Source organism: Mustela lutreola, chromosome 16 (assembly GCF_030435805.1).
Source record: "Mustela lutreola isolate mMusLut2 chromosome 16, mMusLut2.pri, whole genome shotgun sequence".
NCBI classification, from domain to species: Eukaryota; Metazoa; Chordata; class Mammalia; order Carnivora; family Mustelidae; genus Mustela; species Mustela lutreola.
The window spans coordinates 46,227,329-46,252,972 of NC_081305.1; the positions used below are offsets into that span (position 1 = coordinate 46,227,329).

Consider the following 25,644-nt stretch of genomic DNA (forward strand, 5'->3'; position numbering starts at 1 on the left):
CAACAGTGACAGCCCAGGGGGTCGGGGTGTAGAGAGCAAAATGGAGTCTCTCATGTCAAGCAGGAGCCCGTGTCAAGGAAAGACACAAGCAGTTAAGGCACCACAGCTAGGAGATATCGCCGGGACCAATGCCAGCTGACACCCAGACTTGATAATGAGCAGAACCGGAGGAAGTCTGCAGAGGCCCCAAACCAATGAAATCCCTTTAAAAGAAATAGGATTTTGGCAGCAAACTGTGAGACTCTTCAGACCTGACTCCTCTCTGTCTTGACACTTTAAAAAGGCAGCTGCAGGGGTGCCTGGGTGGCTCAGTGGGTTAAAGCCTCTGCCTTAGGCTTGGGTCATGATCCCAGGGTCCTGGAATCAAGCCTCACATCCGGCTCTCAGCGGGGAGCCTGCTTCCCTTCCTCTCTCTCTGCCTATCTCTCTGCCTACTTGTGCTCTGTCTGCCAAATAAATAAAATCTTAAAAAAAAAAAAAAAAAAGGTAGCTCCTCCCAAAGACTCTGTCCAATTGTTCTTCGAACAGAACCGAGACCCTTCTGTGCTTGAACATCAGAAGCAGTAGGTGGGGCCGCCTGGGGAGCTCAGTTGGTTAAGCATCTGTCTTTGGCTCAGGTCATGACCCCGGAGTCCTGGGATGGATGCTGCCCATGCAGGGAGTCTGCTTCTCCCCCTGACCCTCCTCCCCTCTCATGATCTCTCTCACTCTCTCAAATGGATAGCATCTTTAAAAAAAGAAAAAAAAAAAAAGGCCCCAGTAGGTGCAAAGAGTTGACCCGGATTGTACTTTGGTCCGTTCACTTCCTGCCCCCTTCTGTCCTCTTGTTTGTCATGTGGCTTGTCTTATGTCCGGCTTTCTGCGCTGGCTAAGAAGCCATGTTTAATCACATGGTGAGTTGTTATTGAGCTTGGAATCCTGAACCTGCTTTAGAGTTGTGATTTAATTTTGCTTCGTGATTGAACAGAGGCGACGTAGTGGAAAGCCCCAACTGGTGCGTGCGCCTCCGTAGTGTCCTCGTGACAGGGGGCCAGGTCTGGGAGGCACCGGGCAGGGTGCTCAGGGAGGAGTGGGAGGCATGGGGGATGGGAGGAGTTAGGGAGCATTTACTGAAGGAGCAAACGGCTGAACCAGAGCCTGAACAATATCGTTCATGACTGCGCCGCCAATTTTGTTTTTATCCACACATGCGTGTATGTTTGTGCTTGAACACTTTTTCGGCCTTAGCGTCGGTCCTGCGGGTCTCTCCTTCCGAGCCCTGGTCCGGCTTGCCGAGGACAGGGCCACAAGGGGGCGCTGCTCTCCTGGGCTCGCGCTGATCCCCGCAGCCTTCCCGGAGCCGGAGGTCTGTTTGTCGGTGGGGGACATGTCCGCAGAGACCCGGGAGCAGGGGTGGCGAGAGGTGCGGGGGCCGGGAGAGCCGCAGGGTGCCAGCACGGTGGGGTCTGTACCCCCGGCTCGGGGGCTGGGCACCCCTGGGCTGCGGCGCCCTGTGGAGCTTTCCCAAGAGCAGGGGGGCGCTAAGCACTAGCCCTTCGGTGGGACGTTCCAAAAGAGCCCTTGCGGCCTCCCTGGTGCCTGGAGAGAAGGCGTTGCGACGGGCGGAACCCTCCAGAAAGCACGGGGAGGGGCTCACGTGGCCTGTTCCCCGAGGGGGGTTGGCGCGGGAAGCCGCTGTGAGGGTGGGCAGAGCTTCCCAGACAGAACTGAAAAAGGCGCACTGAACCAGCCTGGGCTGGGTGGTCCCTGCGAAGTGACCTTGGTGGCAGTGGGGTTGGGATGCCCCATGGGGGTTAGGCGGGAGTAGGTTCCCAGATAGGGCAGGGATGTTAGGTCTATTCTGAGAGCCCAAGCTTGGGGGAAAGTTACCCCCAGATCTGTGGTCTCCGTGGAGGGAGAAGCGCCCTGAAGAACCAGTCTCTGGGGTGTGGGACCCAAAAAAACAAGAGACTTAACAAAACGTGCTACTGTGTCAGATGACACTTTGGCCCAAGTTACAGAAAATGCAAATTGACCAATTTCCCAGCTCAAAGATCTACTGTTCCAAAGCTGGTTATTGAGAATTTCCATACTCGACTAGGAAATACAAAAATGACATTTCAATACTGAACTGATTAGAAGCAGATTATAATATTTTGAATTCTTTGGTTCAGACTCTGTTAAGAATTAGAAATTGGGGTGATTAATTTTGGGTCCCCTTTAGTACCCAACCTCTCAAATGCTGGGCCAGCATTCCCTCCTACCATGTTATGACTCAGAGGTTATGGTCCCTCATTTTAGGAGAGGACTCAGAAGAAAAGGCTCTGCCACTGCACCAGCCCCCCCAACACACACACCCCCGCTGTCCCGAGGGACGTCATTATATTCTTCCTTTATTGGCTGTCCTTGTATAATACAAATCTGTAAGTTTAGATACAAAAAAATCTGGAAATAAAAGATAGAAAAGTACCCGCCAGGCGCCCCCCCCCTGCTCCTTGTCCCAGACCCCTCCCCAGCGGGCACTGACGTGAGGTAACTGAGCATCTCCTTCCCCTTCCCCCTACCCCGCCTCCTGGGCCCCCAACTTGGCCCCCACCCCCATGAGACCTTGGCCCAGGGAAGATGTGGGCCCCCCCACGTGGGGGAGAGGGGTGATCGGGGTGAGCACAGCATTGGCAGTGAACGCAGCAGGTGGGCAGAGGGAAGCCCTTTGCTTGTGCTGTGTATGGGAGGGGATGCCCAGACGGGGTGGGCCCTAGTGGGCCCAGAAGAGCCCGAGGCAGGCATCCCTTTTCCATCCCACCTGACACTGGAAGGCGGAAGGTCAACAACAGAAACTGGGAAATGTTGCTTGAATTGAGGGCACTCAGTGGGACTGTGGCCATCCCACTGTGTTTGGGGGTGGGGGTGAGGGAGGGCATTGCCAGCCTAAGTCTGGCAGTGAAATGGGTCCCTTAGCCAGGCCGGGTCCATCCCTGAATTCCATCCTGTCGCAATCTGGGCGTACAATGTCAGTTCTGTAGTGGTTGTGGGGGATGATCAAGGGCTGGAGGGGGTGTTGGGGGGCGCAGCCCCAGGATGTGGGACTAGGAAGAGAGGTTGGGCCTCCATGCCCAGATGTGGGGCACCCAGGGATGCTGGGACGGGCAGGGCGGCTCGAGCTACAGTTCAATCTCGAAGGTCTTCTGCAGGTCGCTGGAGAAGGGGTTGGAAGGTTTTTCAACAGCCGGTTTGCCTTCTAATGCTGCCCACTGGGCCTCAAAGGGGTCCAACTCAGGGGCCGGGGCAGGGGCCGGCTCTGGGGGCCACGGTGCCCCATTGGGACGTGGGCGGGCCTGGCCCCCAGGGGCAGTGGCCATGGCTGGGGGTGGGAAGGCTCCAGCCTTCCCGAGCAGGGTGGCGGGCTGGGGCTGGAGCTGGGCGGCGGAGCAGAAGGCGTTGGCCACCATCTGTGAGGGGGTGATGCCCACAACAGGCACCCGGGGCACGGGCGGGTAGCCCAAGCCTGGGTAGGCGGGCACAAAAGGCGGCTGCATGTGTGGGGGTGGCAGGAACACGGCCACCTGGGCGGGTGCCGCATCGAAAGGCCCCATGGGGGCAGGGAAGGGCTGCAGAGCGGGGGCCACAGGGGGCACAGATGCTGTTTGCTGCTGCTGCTGCTGCTGCTGCTGCGCCTTGGCCACTTGGGACACCTCCTCCAGCCACCTCTCGGCCTCTGAAGGGGTCCGCTTGTGCCCAGGCTGGAAGGCAGTTGCCGGGGGCACAGAGGACTCACCCCAGGCAGAAGTCCCTAGAGAGAGGAGAGGGGACAGTTGAGAGAACCCTAGGTTGGGGGTTGGGCCCTGCCATTCACTACCTGTGTCAACTTTGGGGCAAACGGCTTAACCATCCTGGACCACGGTTCTGAGTGCTCAGAAAATACAGTTCTGAGAGTCTCAGGTCCCAAGATGGAAAAGTACAGGCAAGACTGACTGTCACCAGCCCAGCTTCCCCTCTGATGGGTCAGGGCCAAACCTGTTCCTAAATATTTTTGATAGCACCCTTAGTTCTGATTATTTTGACAATGTATCATTTTGGGAGGCTAAAATTCTAAGATGGTGTAAGTCTTTTTCGAGGGGTCCCATACGTTTCCAACATAGCGAGGCTCACCGGTTTTAAGGTTGTGCTTTCGAAGACTACAACTCTAAATTTATACTACACTTCCAAGGGCTTCTGTGGTTCTAAGATAAGCTCATGGCTCTAAGGTGATTCCAAGGCTTCGTGGCTACGAATCTGGAGGTTCTAATACCGTGTGATCCTAAGACTGTGGGTTTCTCAATTTTATGGTTCTGAGACAGAAAGGTTTAAAACGAATCCCGTGGTTCTAAGTTGACCCCGTGGTTCTAGGATGAACCCATGGCTCTGAGATCAGCCTGGGATTCTAAGATGATCCAAAGCTCAAAATTGATTCCATGGAGCTGGGATGGTCCCCTAGCCCTTAGATGACCAACGGTTCTAAGCTTGTGGGATTCCTGGAGTCTGGGAGGTAACCCTGGACGGAGCAGGGGTCTGCAGGTGGGGTGCTGTGGGGTGGCCACTATAGGAGACAGGCTGGGCTTACCTGCTGCGGCCGGTGGCGGCCCAGGTGCTGGGGCTCCAGCGCTGGCGAAGGACGAGCTGATCTGTGTGCACAGGGCGTTGATGCTGTCGCTGTCACTGGCACCGGGAGGCTCCATCTCGGGCACTGGGAAATCAGGGAAGGGTGGAGGTTAGCCAAGGGGCCCAGGCCCTCAGATGGCCCCCCCGACGACCTCTGGGGTCATGGGGTGTGGGTCATGCGTCCATTCTGCGGTGGCCAAATGGATCCAGGCATGTGGTGTCTTTTGATTCCCAAGCATGAGCCAATGCAGTACCCATATGTGACCCACGAGTGTTTTCACAAGTGTGTGTGAATCTGAGCTGTGATCTCCAAGTCTGCATGATCCTGGGCATGTGGCTTGTGAGTGTGTGTACATCTGCATGGGTTAGCTGGGTACGTGCCCAAGGGCATGTTAATGGAAACACCGGCTTCTGTGACTTCCCAGCGTGTGTGACTTCTGTGTGTGGCCCCTGTGACTCCTATGGAACTGAAAGTTCGGCGGGGTGGGGAGGGGGTAGGTCACACCCAAGCAAGCGTGCCACTGCCTCCAGGCACACGAAGCTTCCAAATCAAGGGGAGCCAAGGAGTGTGTGTATGCCAGCCCCAGGGTGTGTGATGGCCGCGGTACGATATGGGACAGGGAGTGCGTGTGTATCACTCTCAGCCAGCAATGGCGTCTGCCCAGCAGTCACCTTTGGGAGCAGCCCAGCCTTCCGGACACAGAGCAACACCTCCCATGCCAATCCCCAAGGCCATAAGAGATGGGTGTCTCTGATTTGGCAAATGAAAACAGGACCATGGGCCAGACCACGTGACTTACAGACAGCTGGGAGGAAAGGCAGCCCGCTTGCCTGTCTCCCTCAAACAGAACACAGTACTGGGCCACCTCTCTTCCCACGTAGACCTGGCTTTTTAGATCATGACTTATGCCACCTCTCTCTTCTCTCTGGCCCATGGCAGATAGGAGTAATCAAACACGATGCTTCTCTCCTCCCACCACCCCTGCCCCTGGACTCTTTGCTCACCTTCCGGCCTCACCTGGCCAGACACTATGGCTAGGACAGAGTACTGGTCCTTGCAATTCCATCTCCCCTCTAAGAAAAACAGAACAGCTACACTCTCTCCTGTCAGCACCCAGGGAAGACATTACTAATCAATGAGGATGTGTTGCTTCTTTCCTCAGCACTGTCCCTGGAAGACGTGGCTGGTCAGCGACGATGGGTGCTGCCTCTGCCTGATCTTTGCCTGCCAGCGACACTGCTAACCCGTCAACTATGCTCCCTGACCCTTGACCTCATGTGTGCTCTTCACCTATTGTCTCCACTGGCCAAATTCTGGGAGCCTCTCCTTGAGCTAACATAACTTCTGCTGTTCTCTTTTCTCCCTTATCCATGGCAGCCTTCACTAATTAATCATATGGTATGCCACCTCGCTCCTTTTTCTTTCTCATGGCAGACCCCTCAGGAGACCGTGCCATATGCCATCATTCTATTCTCCCTGTCCCAGGCAGACTTTTTTTTTTTTTTTTTAAGATTTTATTTATTGGGGCGCCTGGGTGGCTCAGTGGGTTACGCCGCTGCCTTCGGCTCAGGTCATGGTCTCAGGGTCCTGGGATCGAGTCCCACATCGGGCTCTCTGCTCAGCAGGGAGCCTGCTTCCTCTCTCTCTCTCTGCCTGCCTGTCTGCCTACTTGTGATCTCTCTCTGTCAAATAAATAAATAAAATCTTTAAAAAAAAAAAAAAGAAAAAAAAAGATTTTATTTATTTATTTGACAGACACGTCACAAGTAGGCAGAGAGGCAGGCAGAGAGAGAGAGATGGGGGAGCAGGCTCCCTCCTGAGCAGAGAGCCTGATGCAGGGCTCAATCCCAGGACCCTGGGATCATGACCTGAGCCAAAGGCAGAGGCTTAACCCACTGAGCCACCCAGGCACTCCCCAGGCATTCTTAAAATTTTATTTATTTATCAGAGAGAGAGGGAGAGAGCGAGCACAGGCAGGCAGAGGGAGAAGCAGGCTCCCCGCTGAGCAAGGAGCCCGATGTGGGACTCGATCCCAGGATGCTGGGATCATGACCCAAGCCAAAGGCAGCTGCTTAACCAACTGAGCCACCCAGGCGTCCCTCCCCAGGCATTCTTAATCCATCACAATCCTCCTTCCCCTGAGCCCATATCCTTCACCCAGCCAGATCTCATGGCTCCAGTGGCCAATAAATGCTTGGGAGTTTCAGCCTCCTCCTGAGCAATCAGTGGCATCTAGGCAGCTTCTCCCCTCTCCCAAGTCCCTGGCACACTTTGCTCATCGATTGTGATACAAGCCACCTCTCCCCTTTCCCTAAACACAGTAGACATTACTAATTGATCGTGGCTTGTGCCATCCTTCCGCTTTTCCTTGCCAATAGTAGACATTGCTCATCAATCTCTCTCTCTCCCCCCTTGTTGGTGGCAGATGCTGCTAATTGACCATGATGTGTTCCGCCTCTCTTTCCCATGGCAGACAGTGCTAACCGATCAAGGCTTATACCCCTTCTTCTGTCTCTAGTGCTTACTAGGGACGGTACTGATCCCGATGTTCCCTCCCACGGAGTCCCAGGCTCACCTGTGCCCTTCACCTGGAAGTCTGTGCGTCGCTGCAGTGTGGATGGCAGCTCGTTCAGCCGTAGGCTCAGCTGCCGTTTGAAAGGTGAGTTCTTCTGGCTGAGTGCCGGGAACCCGCGGAAGGAGCCCTGGCGAACCAGCTGTTCCAGCGGGGCGTGGCGTCGGGGGATGGCGGCCGCACTGGTGCCTGCAGCCACTGGGGTGCCCGCCTCACCCTTCTCACCAGGAGATGTGGTGGCTGGTGTCGGGGACACGTGCCCAGGCTGCGCAGGGCCAGGAGCTGCAGTTGGGGCAGCTGCTGCCTCTGCTGGAGACACGGGGAGACAGGCGGTCAGATACCACACCTAGGCATTTACTCTTCTCCCAGCAAGCCCCCTTGATCATCTTCCAGTGCTGCTGCCTTCACCCACTCTGTCCTGTCCCTAGAACAGGCTGGTCAGAGCCCTGAAATGTCTCTCACTGTCACCACACCAGTACTGCCTGCCCCAGGAGGCCCTCAGGGATTCCTCCTCCAACCTGATCTTTTGGGTCTCTCTAGTTTTCTGTCCCTAATCTGGCTTTCTTCACTGCTTCTGCTGTTTTCCCTTCTGAGACCTTCTATTTCCCTTTCTGATCAATTTTTTAAGATTTATTTATTTATGAGAGAGCGAGCGAGCATAAGCAGGGGGCAAGGGGCATAGCGAGAAGCAGCTTCCCACAGTAAGTTCTTTGTAAATTCTAAGCAGTGTTTTCCAAAAATTTAAAAACTAGATTCCACAGTCAAAAAAAAAAAATACTGTGACTTAAAACACAATACATTTATATTAAAAAAAAAAACCTGTCTTTGGGGTGCCTGAATGGTTCAGTCAGTTAAGTACCTGACTCTTGATTTTGGCTCAGGTCATGATCTCTGGGTTGTGAGATCAAGCCTAGTGGAGTCTGCTTGGGGTTCTTCTTTTTTTCTTTTAAGGTTTTATTTGAGAGAGGGGTGCCTGGGTGGCTCAGTAGATTAAACGTCTGCTTTCATCTCAGGTCATGATCTCAGGGTCCTGGGATCAAGCCCCTTATTGGGCTCCCTGCTCCACAGGGAGTCTGCTTCTCCCTCTCCCTCTGCTTCTCCCCCAACCCCCACTTGTGTTCTCTGTCTCTCAAATAAATAAAAATCTTAAAAAAAAAAAATTTATTTGGGAGAGAGCAAGCGAGCGCACCCAGGCGAGCACAAGTGGGGTGAGAGGCAGAGGGAGAGGGATAAGCAGATTCCCTAATGAGCAGGGATCTGGATGTGGGGCTCGATCCCAAATGAGCCACCGAGGCGCCCCTCCTTGGGATTCTGCCTCTTCCTCAGTATACCCCCACTTACGCTTTCTCTCCAAATAAATAAATAAATAAAAATAAAAGCCGCATTGTTTTAGAATTTACAAAGTACATGCCACTTACCTGTAATGTTAGAGACCACCAATATAAAACCTTTTGCATGGTGACCTGTACCCCCGACCCTCCACATGCACGCAAATACACAGCCTGGACTAAAAGTATTAAACTGTGGGGCGCCTGGGTGACTCAGTGGGTTAGGGCCTCTGCCTTCGGCTCGGGTCATGATCCCGGAGTCCTGGGATCGAGCCCCGCATCGGGATTTCTGCTCAGCGGGGAGCCTGCTTCCTTCTCTCTCTCTGCCTACTTGTGATCTCTGTCAAATAAATAAATAAAATCTTAAAAAAAAAGTATCATTAAACTGCACTTCCCCTTACTACATTCAGCTAATCTGATATTTTCTATTCTTTTCTATTTCAGTTCTTTTCAGTGCTGGCCACAGTCCACCACACTGACTTCACAACCCAGTAACTGGCCTTGAGCCACAGTTTAAAATGCTTCCGAACCTCCCTGGGTTAGCAGATAACCCAGTTTTGCTGGGATCTGTGGCCAGCCGAATATTGCCCAAACAAGTGAGCTCTGTAAACTGTAGCCAAATCTTGTGGCTGGTACCCTGCTCTGTAAATTGCAGAGTCCCTGGGCCTCTGTCGCTCTCTCCTGCCCCCCGCCCAGAATGGATCCCCAGGCCCCGCCCACAGCACCCACCTTTCTTTTTTTCAGGGGCCTCTCGCTCAGTCGGCCGTCCGCCACCCGACAGGCGGAAGGAGCCCTCGCGGGCGAAGCTGGTGCGGCTGGCATCGAAGGCGGCCGTGACCCCGCATTCCTTCTCCCGCCGCTGTTTCCGCTCCAGGCAGGCGGCGAAGGCACAGCCCACGGCATGGCTCAGCCTCTCGCCCTGTGGGAAGAGGGGTCAGGCCGGGCTTGGAGAGGTGGCATTGTGCCGGCTGGAGGCAGAAGCCCTGGTGCCACCAGCTCAGTGTCAGGTCATCCTGGACCAGTCCCCTGCACCCGTGCCTGCCCAGAGCCTCAGACTGCATCTGCACCCAGAGGGAAACAGGACAGCTCGGAGAGAAAAAAAAAGCCAGAAACAAGAGTGCAGTGCCGTATGGCTCTCTTGATAGGAAGTTCAAGAACCAGTAAAACTAATCTGTGGTGAAAAAAGCTGGAAGCCTAGCTGTTCCTCTGGGGGCGGGGGTGAGAACTCACTGGGAAAGGGCAGGAGGCGTTGGCTGGGGTAGAGGAATGTTCTAGGTCTTGATGGAGGCTTGGGTTGCATGAGTATGTACAGTTGTTAACACCCCTGGGTCTGTGCACAGCAAGCATTTGACTTCAAAAGAAAAAGAGCTGGTAATAAATGCGTTCAACTGCGGGGCAGGCAGGCTGAAGTGTCCGGGGGAAGTATTCTGATGTCTGCAACTTTGAAATGCATCAAAAATGGGACAAATGAGCAACAGAATAAGGGCAGACACATCTAATGGCGGGATCTGGGTGATGGTGTCCAGGTGACTGGTTATACAAGTCTTTCAGCTTCCATGCATGCTTGGAAGCATTTTGTCATAAAATGCTGGGGGTGAACACAACAGCCCTGTTGAGTGCCTACTTGGGAGGCTGCAAGGCCACAGTGATGCTGGCTTCCTGCTTTCCAGCTGTGTTTCTCGAGAAATCCACATCACCTCTTAGTGCCCAAGCCTCCTGGTCTATAAAATGGGGATCCTAACAGCACTTACTGAACCGGATTGTAGCAAGATTTATCTATGAACTAATATGCAAGGCATACAGCAGAGGGAGGCAGCCCAAGAGCCAGGCACAGGGAAATACCACACAGGTATCTCAGTGTATCTGTCCATGCAGGACCCTCCCAATCATGCCAGGAGGTGGCTGTGCTTACGAACCCATTTTACAGACAAAGAAACTGAGCCTTAGTCAACATGCCCATAACAATAAGCGAGTGGCAAAGTTAGCATAAGAATGAGATCGATCTGACTTCTGTTTCTTAATCAAGATTCTCAGCCACCTGTTAAACTTGGGGACAAAAATCGTCCACAAAATACCAGCACAGGAAAAGGGTTATACACCATGATCCAGTCAATTTATCCCAGGAATGCGAGGTTGGTTCAACTTACGAAAATCAATCAGTGTAACACACCACATTAACAGAAGGATGGAAAAAAGCCACACGATCATCCCCATGAACTCTGAAAAAGGATTTGACAAAATCCAGCCCCCTTTCATGATTAAAAAAAAAAAAAAAAAAAAATCAACAAACTTTGAATAGAAGGGAACTTCCTCAACCTGATAAAAAGTCACAGCTAACATAATACTCAACACTGAAAGTGAAAGCTTTTCCCAAAGAACAGAAACAAGACAAGGATGCCTATTTTCATCACTCTATTCAACACTGTGCTTGCTGGAAGTTCTAGAGTAATTGGACAAGAAGAAGAAAGGCATCGGGACGCCTGGGTGGCTCAGTTGCTTGGACGACTGCCTTCGGCTCAGGTCATGATCCTGGAGTCCTAGGATCGAGTCCCGCATCGGGCTCCCAGCTCCATGGGGAGTCTGCTTCTCTCTCTGACCTTCTCCTCGTTCATGCTCTCTCTCGCTGTCTCTCTCTCAAGTAAATAAATAAAATCTTTAAAAAAAAAAAAAAAGAAGAAGAAGAAGAAAGGCATCCAAACTGGAAAGGGGAAAGTAACATTACCTCTGTTTACAACTGCCATAACCTTATATATAGAAAATCATAAGAGAATCCACAGAAGAACTATTAGTGATAATAAATGAATTTGGCAAAGTTGCAGGATACAAGATCAACACACAAAAATCAGTTATACCTACCTACGCTAACAGTGAACAATTCAAAAATGAAGTTACAACAATCCCGCTTACAATAGCATTTAAAATAAAATGGGACACCTGGGTGGCTCAGTCGGTTAAGCATCCCACTCTTGATTTCGGCTCAGATCATGATCTCAGGGCCGTGACATGGAGCCCCGTGTTAGGCTCTGTGCTGGATGTATAGCCTGCTTATGATTCTCTCTCTCTCTCTCCCTCTGTCCCTCCTGTTCCCCTCCCATTCATGTTCATGATTATGCTCACTCACTCTCAAAAAATAAAATAAAATAATGGTTATGAATAAACTTAACCAAGGAAGTCAAAGCCATGTATGCTGGAAACTACCACACACTGTAAAGAAGACCCAAATAAATGGAAATGCATCCCATGCTCATGGATTACGATATTGAATACTGTTAATGACTGCAATATTTCCAAAGTGGTCTATAGATTCAGTGCAATCCTCACAAAAATCCCAATACATTCTTGTAGAAATAGAAAAGCTGACCCTAAAATTCACATGGAATTGCAAGGGACCCAGGAGAGCCGAAGTAATTTTGAAAAAGAACAACATAAAAGAACTCACACTTTCTGATTTAAATAGTACTCCAAAGCTACCACAATCAGAATAATGTGATACTGCTGTAAGGATAACATACAGATCAATGACACAGAATTGAGAGCCCGATATTGACCCACACCTCTATGGTCAATTGATTTTCAGTAAGGGTACCAAGACTTCAATGGGGGAAAGAACAGTCCTGTTAACAAATGGTGCTAGGACAATAGCCACATGGAAAAAATAAAGTTGGACCCCTTCTTTACACCATTTACAAAAATTAACTCAAAATGGATTAAAGTCCTAAATGTAAGAGCTAAAACTATAAAACTCTTAGAATAAAACATGGAGTAAATCTTCATGATCTTAGATTTGGCAAAGGATTCTTAGATGTGACACCAAATGCATGAAGGACAAAAGAAAAAAATAGATAAACTGAACTTCATCAAAATTAAAAACATTTGTATCTCAAAGGACACTACTAAAGAAAGTGAAAAGACAACTGAAGAGAATGGGGGGAAATTTTTGCAAATCATACAACTGATAAGTGTCTAGTATCCAGAATATATAAAAAGTTCTTACAACTCAACAATAAAAAGGCAATCCAACTTTAAAAAAATGGATACAGAATTTAAACAGACATTTCTCCAAAGATATACAAATGGCCAATAAACATATAAAAACAGTCTCAATCTCCTTAGTCAGTAGGGATATACAAATCAAAACTACAGTCAGGTACTACTTCACACCTACTAGGATGGCTATAATTTAAAAAAAAAAAGGAAAATATTAAGTGTAGCCAGGATGTGAAGAAACTGGAACCCTTGTACTTAGCTAGTGGGAATATAAAATGGTGCAGCCTCTGTGGGAAGTGGCTTGGCAATTCCTCAAAACTTTAAATATAGATATAGATTTACTATATACCTATATACCTACCTACCTACGCTAACAGTGAACAATTCAAAAATGAAGTTACAACAATCCCACTTACAATAGCATTTAAAATAAAATGGGACACCTGGGTGTGATTTAGCAATCCAGCTCCTAGGTATGGACCCCAAAGTATTAGAAACAGGTATTCAAACAAATACTTGCACATCCATAATGCTGTCCATAACAGCATTATTCACAATATCCAAAAAGTAGAAACCACCCGAATGTCCATCAAAGGATGAAAAGATAAACATGTAATATATCCATACAGTGGAGTATTACTCAGCTATAAAACAGTAAGGACTCACACTACAAGGATGAGCCTTGAAAACATGATGCTAAGTGAAAGAAGCCAGCCGTAAAAGACCACATACCGTACGGTTCAATTTGTATGAACTGTCTAGGAGAGTTAACTCCACAGAGACAGAAAGTCACTAGCCGTCAGGGAGGAAGGTGTGTGGCACAGGGAATGACGGCTTAATGGGTCTGAGCTCCCTTTTAGGAGCGATGAGGATATGGGCAACCAGAGAGAGGTGATGAAGGAACAAGGTTAAGAGCCTACTAAATGCCACTGCAGTGTGGGCTTTCATATGATCAATTTCATGTGAACTGCACCTCAAAAAGTGAAGTTATGCTTGGGGAATCCCGGGAGTTCTACCACCTAATGCTTCAAACCCGTGGCTCAGAAGTAGAAGGGAAAGCAGAAGTCACGCTCTCTACACAGAAGAGATGGCCTTGTGCTTTTCTTGCTTTGATTCTCACCGCCAAGTACTTTTCAAGATTTTATTTGAGAGAGAGAGAGAGCACACAAGGAGGGGGAGGGGCAAAGGGAGAGGGAGAAGCCGACTCCCCACTGAGTGAGGAGCCCCATGTGGCACTCGATCCCAGCACCTTGGGATCATGACCTGAGCTGAAGACAGAAGCTGAACTGACTGAGCCACCCAGGCACCATCCCCCACCCAAGTACTTTTCAAATGATAGTAACTGTTCCTAGTGACTGAACCTGTGTTATGCAACTCTGTTCAGAACTTTCTGGGTTTGATCCTAACAAATGCTTCCCCAACACACCTGGGAGCAGCCACTGCTAACACACCCCCATTTCATGGAAGAGGAGACTGAGTCCCCAAGAGGAAAGTCACCCGGGCCTCATGTCCCACAGCTGTTGTTACAACACTGAACCCACACTAACCATGTGGCCGTGTTTTCCCTAAATAGCCACAGCAAATTTCTGGCACCCGCCCACTCCTCCAGAACTTTGTCACTCCCCTGTCAGAGGTGGAGTCTGTGTTCTCTCCCCTTAGCCTGGGAAGACCTCTATGACCACCTGGACAGACACAATCCCACAGAAGCAAGGCTGTGTGTGTGGTTTCCAAGACCAAGACCAAGCAGGTGTGAGCTCGGTCTCTCTCGAACTCACACTGGAGCCCAGCGCCACCATGGAAGAAGTCCAGCTCTCCTGAACCCCCTGCTAGACAGCCCTTGTGAAGAGGTCCTGAGATCCGTAAAGAGTGGGGCTATCCGGCCAGGCTCTTGGGGTCACAGTTCCAAACACCATCACATTGTAACAGCACACCCTGGAGCCAGCCCCACCCAGCTGAGCCTTGTCCAAATTCCTGACCTACGAAACCCCTGAGAAATAGTAAATGACGGTCATTTTAAGTCACTAAACATTGGGGCAATCTGTTCTATAGCAACAGATAGCTAATACAACTTAGCCTGCTCTGCTCAGGAAATCTGCAGTCGCTCGGGGCCCTGGGTTTCTGCTATCTCCGTACTAGCCCCTGGCAGGCGCTTACCCATCCTGACTAATCCATCCTGATACTCTCATGCTAGTTTTCCACCCCCGGTTTGATGTCTGAGATTGTGTGTATGACAGAGGAGGTTGGGGGTGCTGAGCAGTTTTGGGAGTCCAGAGTCCTTAGGGTGGGGATTTCTTTTTCTTTCTTTCTTCCTTTTTTTTTTTTTTTTTTAAGATTTTATTTATTTGGGGCGCCTGGGTGGCTCAGTGGGTTAAGCCGCTGCCTTCGGCTCAGGTCATGATCTCAGGGTCCTGGGATCGAGTCCCACATCGGGCTCTCTGCTCAGCAGGGAGCCTGCTTCCCTCTCTCTCTCTCTCTCTGCCTGCCTCTCCGACTACTTGTGATTTCTCTCTGTCAAATAAATAAATAAATAAATCTTTAAAAAAAAAAAATAAAAAAAAAAAAAAGATTTTATTTATTTGTTTAAGAAAGAGACAGTGAGAGAGAGCATGAGAGGGGAGAAGGTCAGAGAGAGCAGACTCCCCATGGAGCTGGGAGCCTGATGTGGGACTTGATCCCAGGACTCGAAGGCAGTTGCTTAACCAACTGAGCCACCCAGGCACCCGGGGTGGGGATTTCTGAAATATGAAGGAATCCCGTGAAAATCTCAGAGGGATGTGTGTTATTTTACTTGCCCAGTATCTGTTCCCCTTGCTTTTGATAACAGCACCCCAAGTTCCCTTTGGGGAGCTCCTCGTGCATGTTGGATAAGTCAGTCTGTATGCTCCACCCTCCCCTGACCAAGGGGAGGTCTTACCCAAGACAGGCCAATCCCATGCCTTCTTGTTAGAATTTTAACCCCTGGGGTGCCTGGGTGACTCAGTGCATTAAGCCTCTGCGTTGGGCTCAGGTCATGGTCTCAGAGTCCTCGGACTGAGCCCCAAATCGGGCTCTCTGCTCAGCAGGGAGCCTGCTTCCCCCACTGTCTCTCTGCCTACTTGTGATCTGTGTGTGTGTGTATGTGTGTGTGTGTGTGTGAAATAAATAAATAAATCTTAAAAAAAAAAAAAAAAAAAAAAAGAGGCTGGATTCATTTCTGCAGCAGTGCAGTGGAAGGAACTGTCCCCTCTGTGGTGCCCCCAGGCTGCTCAGCTCCCTGACTATCCTGATGCTTAGTGCTCTGATTGCCCTTTGATTTTTTGTGAGATTTCCCCCCATTATAGCATTTTGGAGTTAAATCAGCCAGAGTGGTTTCTGCAGCCAGCCACCAAAAAACACTGGCTAATGCAGGGAGCTGAGACCATGCCTTCCTACCAGGTTGGGTGTGGTCTGAGGTCAGGGTTCAGGGGATAGGGCAGAATAAAGAGGCTATTTTCCATTATCTTTTGTGGCAAGGGATATCCATGTGACTACATGCTGACCAATGGGATGTAATTGTTATGTAGCTCCCCAAAAGGAGAGGGTTTGTCCCTCTGCATGCCTCCCTCCTTTAGGTAGCTGGAATAAAGATGCAAGGGCTGGAGCATGTACACCCATTTTGGATCATGGAGTGGAGGCCACAGTCCAGTGCCACGACAAGATCATGGAGCTGCAGCCCTTGATGGGAAGAGAAGAGCCCCCCAATCCTGCACTGCCTACCTCTGGATATCTTTCACACAAGCCAGGAACAAATTTCTATCTCCCTGAACTGAATGGCAGCTGGGGATTTACCGTCACAGCTTCAGAATCCTAACTATGAGAATGTTTCTGAGAAGACAGACCATTTGTGGCTTCTGTCAGATTCTCAGAGGGGACCCTCATGTCTCAAATATATGAAGAACCGCAGACACATTGAATCAAGGTTGAAAAGAGTGTGTACCCTGGGAGTATCACAGGGGAGGGCCTGAGGGACCAGGTGGGGTTTTTATGTAAGCAAGAGTTTACGGAGCTGTGTCCTGTACGCCTGTGCATGTTACTTACATGCGTGCGACCCTCATAAAAAAGAAAAATAAGAGACACATGCACAACTATGGACAATGAGGATGATAATTAATGTGTCCCTGAGCACTTCTGATGTGCCAGGCACTGTTCCAGACACTTTGTATTAACCCCTCCAGCCTCCCTGTACTCCTCTAAGTTAGGAGCTGCGAAGGACACGGGCAACAGAGAAGAGAGGTGAGTGTCTGACCTGAGCCCGCCGAAGAGCAACCAGCCAGCTTCCTCCCAGCTCCGGTGATACTCACAGAGTCCTTGAGCGCCAGGAAACAGTGGCAGATCCAGCGGCGGGTGGTCCCATCCCGGCAGATGTAGGAGAAAGCCTTGTCCAGGTTGCGGTCAGGGGCACAAAAGGAGACCTTTTCTATGGTCTGGTCTACCAGCAGGTCCTGGAAGGGGACCAGGGAAACCAGGAGAGGAACTTGAACAGTCTTTCCTGTATTCATTCGGTGCTCCTTTATTGTCTGTTCTCTGTCTTGTCCTGAATGGGTGGGGACCCCGCAATGATTGAAACAGAGGTGGGCCCTGCTCCCATGGGGCTCCCCAGTTAGCAAGGCACTCAAGGCCCATCACCAGAGAAAGACATAGGCGAGGGGTCAGGGCCAGGATTGAGGGAGACACATGGACCCATGGGAGCCACAAGCAGGTACCCAATTCCACTTGATCAGGAGACATCAAAACCTTCCTGGAAGAGGTATTAACTAGGCAAAAAGGCAGGGAACAGTCTTTTGGGGCAAGGGAACTGCCTCTGCAAAGATGTCAATCCTGCTTAGTCGTTAACCTAACCCTTGTCATGTGCTGCTGCCTCCTTGGGCAGTTTCTGGGCAGGGAAGTCAACAGTGAACAAACAGATGCTCTGATCCCAGCCGCGTGAGGCTCCCCTCTGGCTGGGAACAATGACAATAAACCCAGAACAGCTAACATCCACTGATCTGCGCAAGTATGCTGCCCCAGACACCGTTTTACACGGCATGCACCTATCCTCTCATTTAAGGGCAGGGTCCGTGTTTATCCACATTTCACAGATGAGGCAACTGAGGCTCGGAGGGGTTAAATCTCATACTCGGGGTCACCCAGCAGATGCATGGGGGAGCTGGGATCCGAGCTAAGGCTCTGCTCTACAGCCTGTGCTCACACCCACCATCTGTGCCAGCTTGTGATAACTGCAGGACTCAGCCCTGAATTAGGACTATGAGGTGTGCCAAGATGTTGCGGGAGCACATGGTCTAGGAAGGCCCGGGAGGGAGGTACATCCTGGAGGTGGGTGGGAAGGCGTCCTAAGTCCTGATTCAAGCCGGTGGGGGAGGTGAGGGGCCCACCGGTGCCCCCTCCTACCCCCACAGGCCTCCTACCTTGGTCTTGTCATCCACCACTCGGAGTCCGTCGGCTGACACCCAAAGGACAGACTTCACGGACTTCCGGCCCATCTGGGGTGGGGGAGGAGGACAAAATGCCTGGTCAGGGCTGCCTCCTGGGGTCTGAGCCGGGGTGGGGGGGTGGTGCCTTCCCGGCTCCAGCCTCACTCACCGCCTTCAGCTTCTTCACGGCATCTTCACACACGTGCATCCCCCGGGACTCCTCCACCTCCACATGGCCTAGGTACTTGAGGGAGAGGAAACCGGAGGACAGAGAATCAGCACAGTAATCAGTACCCTTCCCAGTGTGCCCTGAGCAGCTGCGACCTGTCCTGCAAAGTACCTAGCCCATCATACATATTAATCCACTCTGCACCTTGGCCCCATGAGGTGGCTACTCTGCTCCCATCCCAGGCATACAGACAAGGATGCTGAAGCAGGCAGGTAGTACTGAGTCCCCTATTGCCCCATTCCTGGGCCTTAACACGTTATCCTCTTCCCTTTGGGCCCCAGTGTCTGCAAGCCCCAGAGCCCCTGTGAGCCCCAGGACTGGCCCACTGATGAGAACCGGGGTACACTCGCTCCAGCTCCCTTACCCCATGGCTAGGATGGCTCTATTTCCCAGCATTTTCCCCAGTGGCATGAAGCCAGGGCTGAATAGTGGAAGGGAGGCATTGGCCTCGCGTGCGCATCCTCTTAGAGGGCTTTCTCGCAGGGTTCGGGCCAGAAGTACTCAGGACCCCGGGCCAGGGCCAGGTGGCTGCCCTACGGGCCCACAGCTGCAGGTTAGCCAAACACCCTTTACTGGCCGCCTACGCTTTCTCGGCCCCACAGTGTTCCCCACACCACCAGATGGACCCCTCACACTCCATGTCTGCTTATGGGAGAAGGGAAAAGAAAATGGAGGGTTTGTGACCATCGGCTGTGGTCACCCCACCAGGAAGGGACTGAGTGGGATTTGAACCCTAATCCTGCGTTCTCCCTCACAGAGGTGCAGTATGTGTTGTGAAAAGTCGTCCAGTGCCTTTTGGAAATTGTGAGCTCCCACAGAATAGGGTGACATTAGGAAGAAGGTAACCCCCCCCCCCCCCACTCCCCAGGTAATAACTTCATGGTACCAGAGAATGTGTGTTGGGTTTTGATCCTGCCTTTGAAGGGCCCAGGCCGTGGGGTCCTGCTCTAGCAGGACAAACCTTCAGCCATCCCTCTGTACAGGAAGAGCCCTTAGCCCTCTCACCCAGCACCAAGGACCCGGAAGCTCACAGCGCCCTGCCCATGGCCCCACCCACTCACCCGGACTGGGAAGCTGCATGTGCCCTTGCGCACAGCGTCCTCGTCTGCTTGCCACTGGTGGGGGCGCGACGCCTCGGGCACGTAGGCTGGTTTCCGCCGTCTCAGGCTCTGCCGTAACTTATTCATGGTGCCCGCCCCTTCTGGTGACACAGGACAGGGCCACGGGTCAAGAGCGGTGGCTGGAGGCATGGGTTCCAGCAGGATGGATAGAGTGCTCAGGGAACATGGGGTCAGATAACATGGGATCTGGGTTACAGTGGAGGGGGGGTCACTGGGTCAGAGGGCATGGCATTTAGGGGACATGTATCAACAGCAATCAGGGGACACCGGGAAGGCAGGGTAATGCCAGAGTAAGCAGTGGGGTTTCAGAAGAAAAACTTATGGCCAAGGTACATGAAGGTCGGGGATGGAGAGGGTCATGAATCACAGCTTTTAGCAGTCTGGAGATTAGGGAGGTGACAGTCAAGAGGTATGAGGATCCAAACTAACAGGGAGTCAAGACACTAGAGGGCACAGGGCTTAGAAGGCATAAGGGCCACAGGTCATGTGGCCAGGAGTTTTGGGGGTAGGAAGCCAGGGGAGGAGATGGTCAGAGAGCACAAGAGTTCTGAGTTGCCGGGGTTCGATGTGGGGGGGACTCAGAACATCCAGGGATTGAGGTCCAGAACCCAAGCCAGAGGGTGTGGGGGCTGGGGGCTCATCTCAGATCCGCCCCTCTGTCAACTGTGTCTAGTCAAAGACAGGAGACCCTGGGGCAGTGTGCACCTGCGACCGTCAGATGAAGGAGGGGGCGTGGAGGTGGGACAATCTTCACTGTCTGAGACAGTCTTCACAGACTGAGAAGCCATTCTGACAGTCCCAGGAGCATGAGAGCCAACTAGGACAGAGCACCAGAAGCAGATGGGGACTGTGTATGTGTGTGCGTGCATGCAAGTGTGCAATTGGTGTACTACCAGTGTCTAGATCTGAACATGCAACCATTGTGAGTGTGTGTATTTCTGAAGACGGTGTGTACCAAAGGCCACAGGTCTGAGAATGGTTGTCTGTGAAAGTGTATGTCTGGGAGTGCAGTCTGTGAGGGGGTCAGTGTCCAAGAGTGCGGTTGTTGTCCTTAAGTGAAAGTCCCAGAAGGTTGTTGCTGAAGGCTATCTAAGCGTGAGATGGTTGTGGAATGTGTCTCGGGAATGCTGCCTGTGGGGATATGTCTGAGCATGAAGCTCTTGGCTCCGAAAGGGTGTGTCCCTGACTGTTGTCTTGGAAGCTGTGTGTCCATGTGAGAGTGTGGCTACTGCCTTCGATGGCTGTCGCCTCTGACGGTGTGTGCCTGTGACTTATCAGACAGTCTTTGTCTCTGGCCGAGAGTGCTGTTGGTGGTGAGGCTGTGTGTCTGTGGCTTTTGTCTGGGAGGATATGTGTGTGTGTCAGAGTGTGTGGCTGTTGCAGAGACTGTGGGCTCATGAGTGTTGTGCTGAGGCTGTGTCTATGCAACCAAGTATCTGGGTAGATGTGGGATAGCACAAGGTTGTTGTCTGTGAGAGTGTATTAGTGTTATTTGTGAGGGTGGGCCTGATGGTCACTGAGTGTGCAGGGAAGACACTTGAGGGTGCCCACTCCTGAGTGTGATGAAGCCCATGTGAGTGCAGGGACAGTTCCTCCCGTCGTGAGAGGCAGACCCAAGCACACACTCAGCCCTTGCCCTGGCCCCAGCTGGTCACTCACCTGGCTCCGTCCTGGAGGTTTCGGGGGGCCCCGGGGCCCCACAAGGGGCTGGGGGCAGATGCTGCTCAGGCCTCCTGGGTCCGCCCTGCCCAAGGAAGGGAGGAGAAGGTGAGAAACTGGCTTGGGGTGGGGCTCAGTGCCCTACCTCACCCCCTCTTTGGACAACAGCCAAACCCCCCTCCATTTCAGGCTCCCTGATGAGAGCCCCAGTTGTCATAGCAACTGTTACTAAGGAGACCAGCCACCTGGTAGCAAGAGCCCAGGAATGAGTCGGTGCATTTCCGGGGGCATGTGTTGGGGATGTCCTGGCCTCAGGAGGCCCTCAGTACCCAAGGGGATGGTGTGAGGAGGGAGTGGCCTTGACCTCTAGACACCTGTCCAGGCTGCACATAAACATACAGTCACATGCATGCACGCACACAACTCAGGTCTCCGGCTATCCCCAGCACCTGGGCACAGCTCCACACGTGTGTCTGTGCAGACACCACAGCAGGGGCACACACCGAGTCCCACAGACACACAAAAGTGGCGGCAGCCGCTATAACCAGCTGGTATCCTATCCATGTTCACAGACACAGACATCTGTCCACGTGAGTAGCAAGTCCCAGCCTGCCCAGGCACGGCCATAAACACCCGGGCACACCAGCTACTGGATGTTTGGTCCTTCCTTATTTTCTCGGCCATGTACGGACAGCTGGGCCCAGGCACCCCCACCAGAGCAGCGCTCACTCCCAGTGAGATCTCCTCAGGCCCCCGCCTGACACACTTGCGTCGCTGCCTCTGGAGTCACACCGGTCAGAGGTCGCCCACTAGCACAGACAGGGTCCCCATCACACACACCTGTCACATGCGGCTCCACTGCTGTGCAAGGACATGTGGTCATGGGGGCATGCAGACACATGGCCACACATTCGGTCCCACGCTACCACCCCCAGCCACGGCCACAGGTGCCTCCTCATGTCCAGGCACACAGCAGCCCACGGATTCCTGGCCCCAACTGCAGCAGCCACACCAACATGTTGTTTGGGTCACGTGCTATCACAGTCACACACACACCCAGTCACAGGGACACACATGTGGTCACCATATCAGCCACCCTTACATGGAGAGCCCTCCCTGACCAATCACACACAGAGACATGGATGGCCACGGTCTGTGCCTGGTTGAGGACTAGGCATACACACTGAAGACATGCACAGACCCACCCAGAGACGACTGTCCCTCAGGATGGCTAGGCTCAGGTACGGCCAGATGGATGCTGGCTCAGAGTCCCAGCCACATGCATTTCAGAAATGGCTGTGTGTGCCAAGTGACACAGCATCGGTGTCCCAGTACCCAGCCACATGCCCTGGCCATGCTACAGTCCCCCAGTGCCCCCACCACCCGGCTGCACCATGTCACCCCCTCACCAACACATGGCCTCTCTTCATGCAAACACATGAAGAAGCCTGTGGCCACATACAATCACAGTGCCTGGGAGAGTCACTGGGACAGACACACAGCATCTCACGCAGGGAGACATCGGCACACAATTTCTGTGTCACACGTCCTAAGCACACAGTGATGATGAGACAGAACTCAGAAATGCAGTGACCCGGACATGGCGCTTATAGCTGCATCCACCCAAAAGACACGGTTCCTGACAGAGCCATGTACGCAGTCAGGAGAGTCACCCAGTCACCAAACCACCCAGATGGAAATACAGTCCAGCACGCACACATAGACAGGAACATTCACACCAGCCACACGGCTATAGACATGTACACTCCCATAGGCCACGACATATAATCACCCAGGGTTGCAGATGTGCAGGCCCGACACAAATCTAGAAGCCACCATCACCTCTATCCACCACCCCCCCCCACAATTCCCTGGTGCCACCACACACAGCCATAAGCAGAGCTTGAGTCACACATGATAAAATAGCCCTCTATTAATAATCAGTCAGGGGTTCAGACCCCTACTCCAATCTGTCACCCAGATCACACGCAAACACAACTATAAATGCGCACACTTCGTATCAACGGAGCTAGATGGAGACCTTTCTACAATCCAAGTCAACATACATAGATGTGGCCATGGACACACAATCGCTGTCCTACACATCACAGGGCCATCACACAACCAGGCATGGGGTATCTTCGTATACGATGGCAGTTACACACCCAGAGTTGCAGGGACAGTTGTGTGTCAGAGACATATGTGTGACCCACATATATGATCAGTTGTAGACGCAACCACAAACATTCGCAAGTCACTGGGAGAGCAGCACATGGCCACAGAGTCATAGACACAACTCCACGTACCACCATCCCAACTCCACCCACAGCTAGTCGGCCACACATTTGCCTAACCCCAGACCCAACACACACACTGTCACAACCCAGTGATATTTACCAAAGCACACACCTAGGGTCACAAAAGAGGTAATCACAGACTCAACCACACAGTTACAACCATGCACACGCACACTCGAACAGACTAAAAAGTACAGGGTTCAGCATAAGGAGCAGCTGTCTCACACACACACACACACACACACAGAGTCACACCAATGCCGGGGTCACAGACACCATCACACACATTACCAGACACAACCACAAGCACAAAACACAGACACACGCACAGGATTCCTTGGCCCCCAGCTCTAGCGCACACGGACACACACCCACAGCCATAGTCACAGTCACAGTCACACAAACACCGGGTCACACTCTTAGCCACCTCCCTATCCCTTGCTTTCCCCCTTCCCCCCAGGTACCACACACAAAGCCGCTGTCACCCGCAGTCAGTCGCTGCAGACAGATAGGGCTGCGCTTGGTCCCTGGGGAGCCGCCCCCCACCCCCAGCCTGAATCTTGGAGCCTGGGGGGCCATACCCAGGAGAGGGAGGCAGCGCATTGTCTGCGGGTGGGGCTGCTCCCAGACAGCTGGGCAGCCCCAGGGATCCATGACCAAGCCTTTGGGGGTTGCCTGAAATTTCCCTATTTTATTCAGGCTGGGTGGGGGGTGGAGTCCCCGGAACAGGGAGCTTGTTTTGAGAAGGGGCTGTTCCTGGGACGCCGCCCAGGGATTGGTGGGGGGATGCTGTGCTCAGGACTGTCTCTGAGGCCTGGGTACAGACTGTGCCTGGAATCCGACCCCCCAGGCCTTGGCTTGGTGGGGAAGCTGTGCCCAAGGACCCCCATCCTCAAGACCTTGTCTAGAGGGTTGTGGTCAGAGACCACCTCAGGCAGGGAGGAGTGGGAATTGCGTCTGCTCTGGAATGGCCTCCTGGAGGCCTTGGCCTGATGTGGGGGTTGTGTCCTGGACCCCATCCCTAAAGCCTTGCCCAGGGAGTTGTACCTAGAATCTGTCCCCCTGCCCTTGATTTTTTTTTCTTTTGAGGGGCAGGTCTATGTCCAAGATCTCTATCTCCAGGGCCTTGGCAAGAGAGGGCCTGTGCCCCGGACCCCTGTCTCTCAAGCTTTGGCTTAGAGGGGGCCTGTTCCGGACCCCCACCCAGGCCCACCCTCCCCACCCTTGGCACCCTTTCTCCATCCGGGCGCCGCGGCCGCCTCCCACCCTTCGCCACATCAGCAGCGGCGCCGCCCCCCACCCGAGTCCCCCTCTCCCGCCCTTCTCACGCTGGCCGCCGCGCTGCGGGACATCCAGGGCCGGGGCACCCCCGCCTCCCGCGGCCCCAGCTGGGCCCGGATCCCCGAGCGCTGCTGCTGCTGCTGTGGCGGCGGCGGCAGCTCGGTCTGACGCGGGCCGGGGCCGAGGGCCGGGGGATGGTGCGGGATGCACGCGCTCGAGCCTGCTCCGCTCCCGGGAGGATTCCGTTCCGGGGGCGGGGGAGCGCCCCTCCTGCCTCGGCTCCCCGCCCCAGCCCCGCCCATTGGCCCACCGCCTTAGGGATATGCAAGAAAACCCCGCCCCGGCCCGGCGCCTGGCCGGCCTAAGCCCCACCCCCTGGCCTGCAGGCCACGCCTATACGCAGATATGACCCCGCCTTCTCTGGTGCGGCCACCGCCCCGCCACGCCCATTGGCCAGTCCCGAGCTGAGCCAGCACGTGAGCCTCGTAGAGACCTTACCCTAGGCCTATCCAGGCGTGGGCTCTCTTCCCCTCCGTGAACCTTGACCGCAGGTCGCCTTCTGTTCCACGTCCGTGAAAGAGTTGCTTCGGGAAGCTCTTTGCCGCCCCACATACCCAAATCTTCCAGCTAACCCCACGGTTCTCCCAGCCCAGCGGGGGCGGGCAGAAGCGGTGACGAGGCACTTTTTGCTATGAAGGGGAGGGGGAACGAAGAGACCCAGGCGTCCTAGTGCGCGAGCGGTTCGGCTTAGGGGGTGGGGGTACCGGGCTGGGACCAGGGTGCTGTTCTGGCCATCACTGCACCCCCGCTCCCACTCAGTCCTGTGGGTTTGGCAAAGCAGCTGGCAGGGGCATTACGGTCCATTAGCAAAGGCGATGTTGCCGGGAGCCGAAGCGAGGGAGCACGGTGCCCGGGAGGTGTGTGGGGCGGGGGCAGGCCTTCTCAGCTGCCGCGGCCTTTTGAGCAGGTGGTCAGCACGTGTGGGAGGGGCTGGAGGAGGGGCGGGTGGGAGGGAAAGGGTAGAAGGAGGATCCCGGCAACAGATGGCCCAGGCTGGGCTGGGGCTTTCAGACCAGAGGATGGGAGGGGGCTGGCCATCTGCACCTGGAGGCAGGCTGAAAGC

General features: G+C 53.1%; 1 protein-coding gene and 1 long non-coding RNA gene across 5 annotated transcripts; one reads left to right on the plus strand and one right to left on the minus strand.

Moving 5' to 3' along the window:
• The first annotated feature begins 784 nt into the window (after positions 1–784).
• On the plus strand, positions 785–9,703 carry LOC131818597 (uncharacterized). Of its 2 annotated transcripts, none has more exons than XR_009348889.1 (3): positions 785–893; positions 7,137–7,277; positions 9,263–9,703. It is a non-coding gene; the product is annotated as an uncharacterized LOC131818597 (long non-coding RNA). The 2 variants fall into 2 exon arrangements; XR_009348890.1 differs by having other exon boundaries at positions 867–994.
• On the minus strand, positions 2,351–25,547 carry NUMBL (NUMB like endocytic adaptor protein). Of its 3 annotated transcripts, none has more exons than XM_059153205.1 (10): positions 24,569–24,850; positions 20,944–21,028; positions 19,225–19,364; positions 18,104–18,178; positions 17,929–18,003; positions 16,825–16,965; positions 9,248–9,437; positions 7,194–7,496; positions 4,580–4,702; positions 2,351–3,769 (listed from the first exon to the last, which is right to left on the minus strand). In XM_059153205.1, exons 1-10 carry the CDS (start codon positions 24,821–24,823, stop codon positions 3,141–3,143), a joined length of 2,016 nt encoding a protein of 671 aa, XP_059009188.1. In that variant the 5' UTR covers positions 24,824–24,850; the 3' UTR covers positions 2,351–3,140. The 3 variants fall into 3 exon arrangements, with proteins under 3 accessions (XP_059009188.1, XP_059009189.1, XP_059009187.1); XM_059153206.1 differs by lacking the exon at positions 24,569–24,850 and adding an exon at positions 25,020–25,547 and having other exon boundaries at positions 2,352–3,769; positions 7,194–7,499; XM_059153204.1 differs by having other exon boundaries at positions 2,352–3,769; positions 7,194–7,499; positions 24,569–24,849.
• Positions 25,548–25,644: the final 97 nt, after the last annotated feature.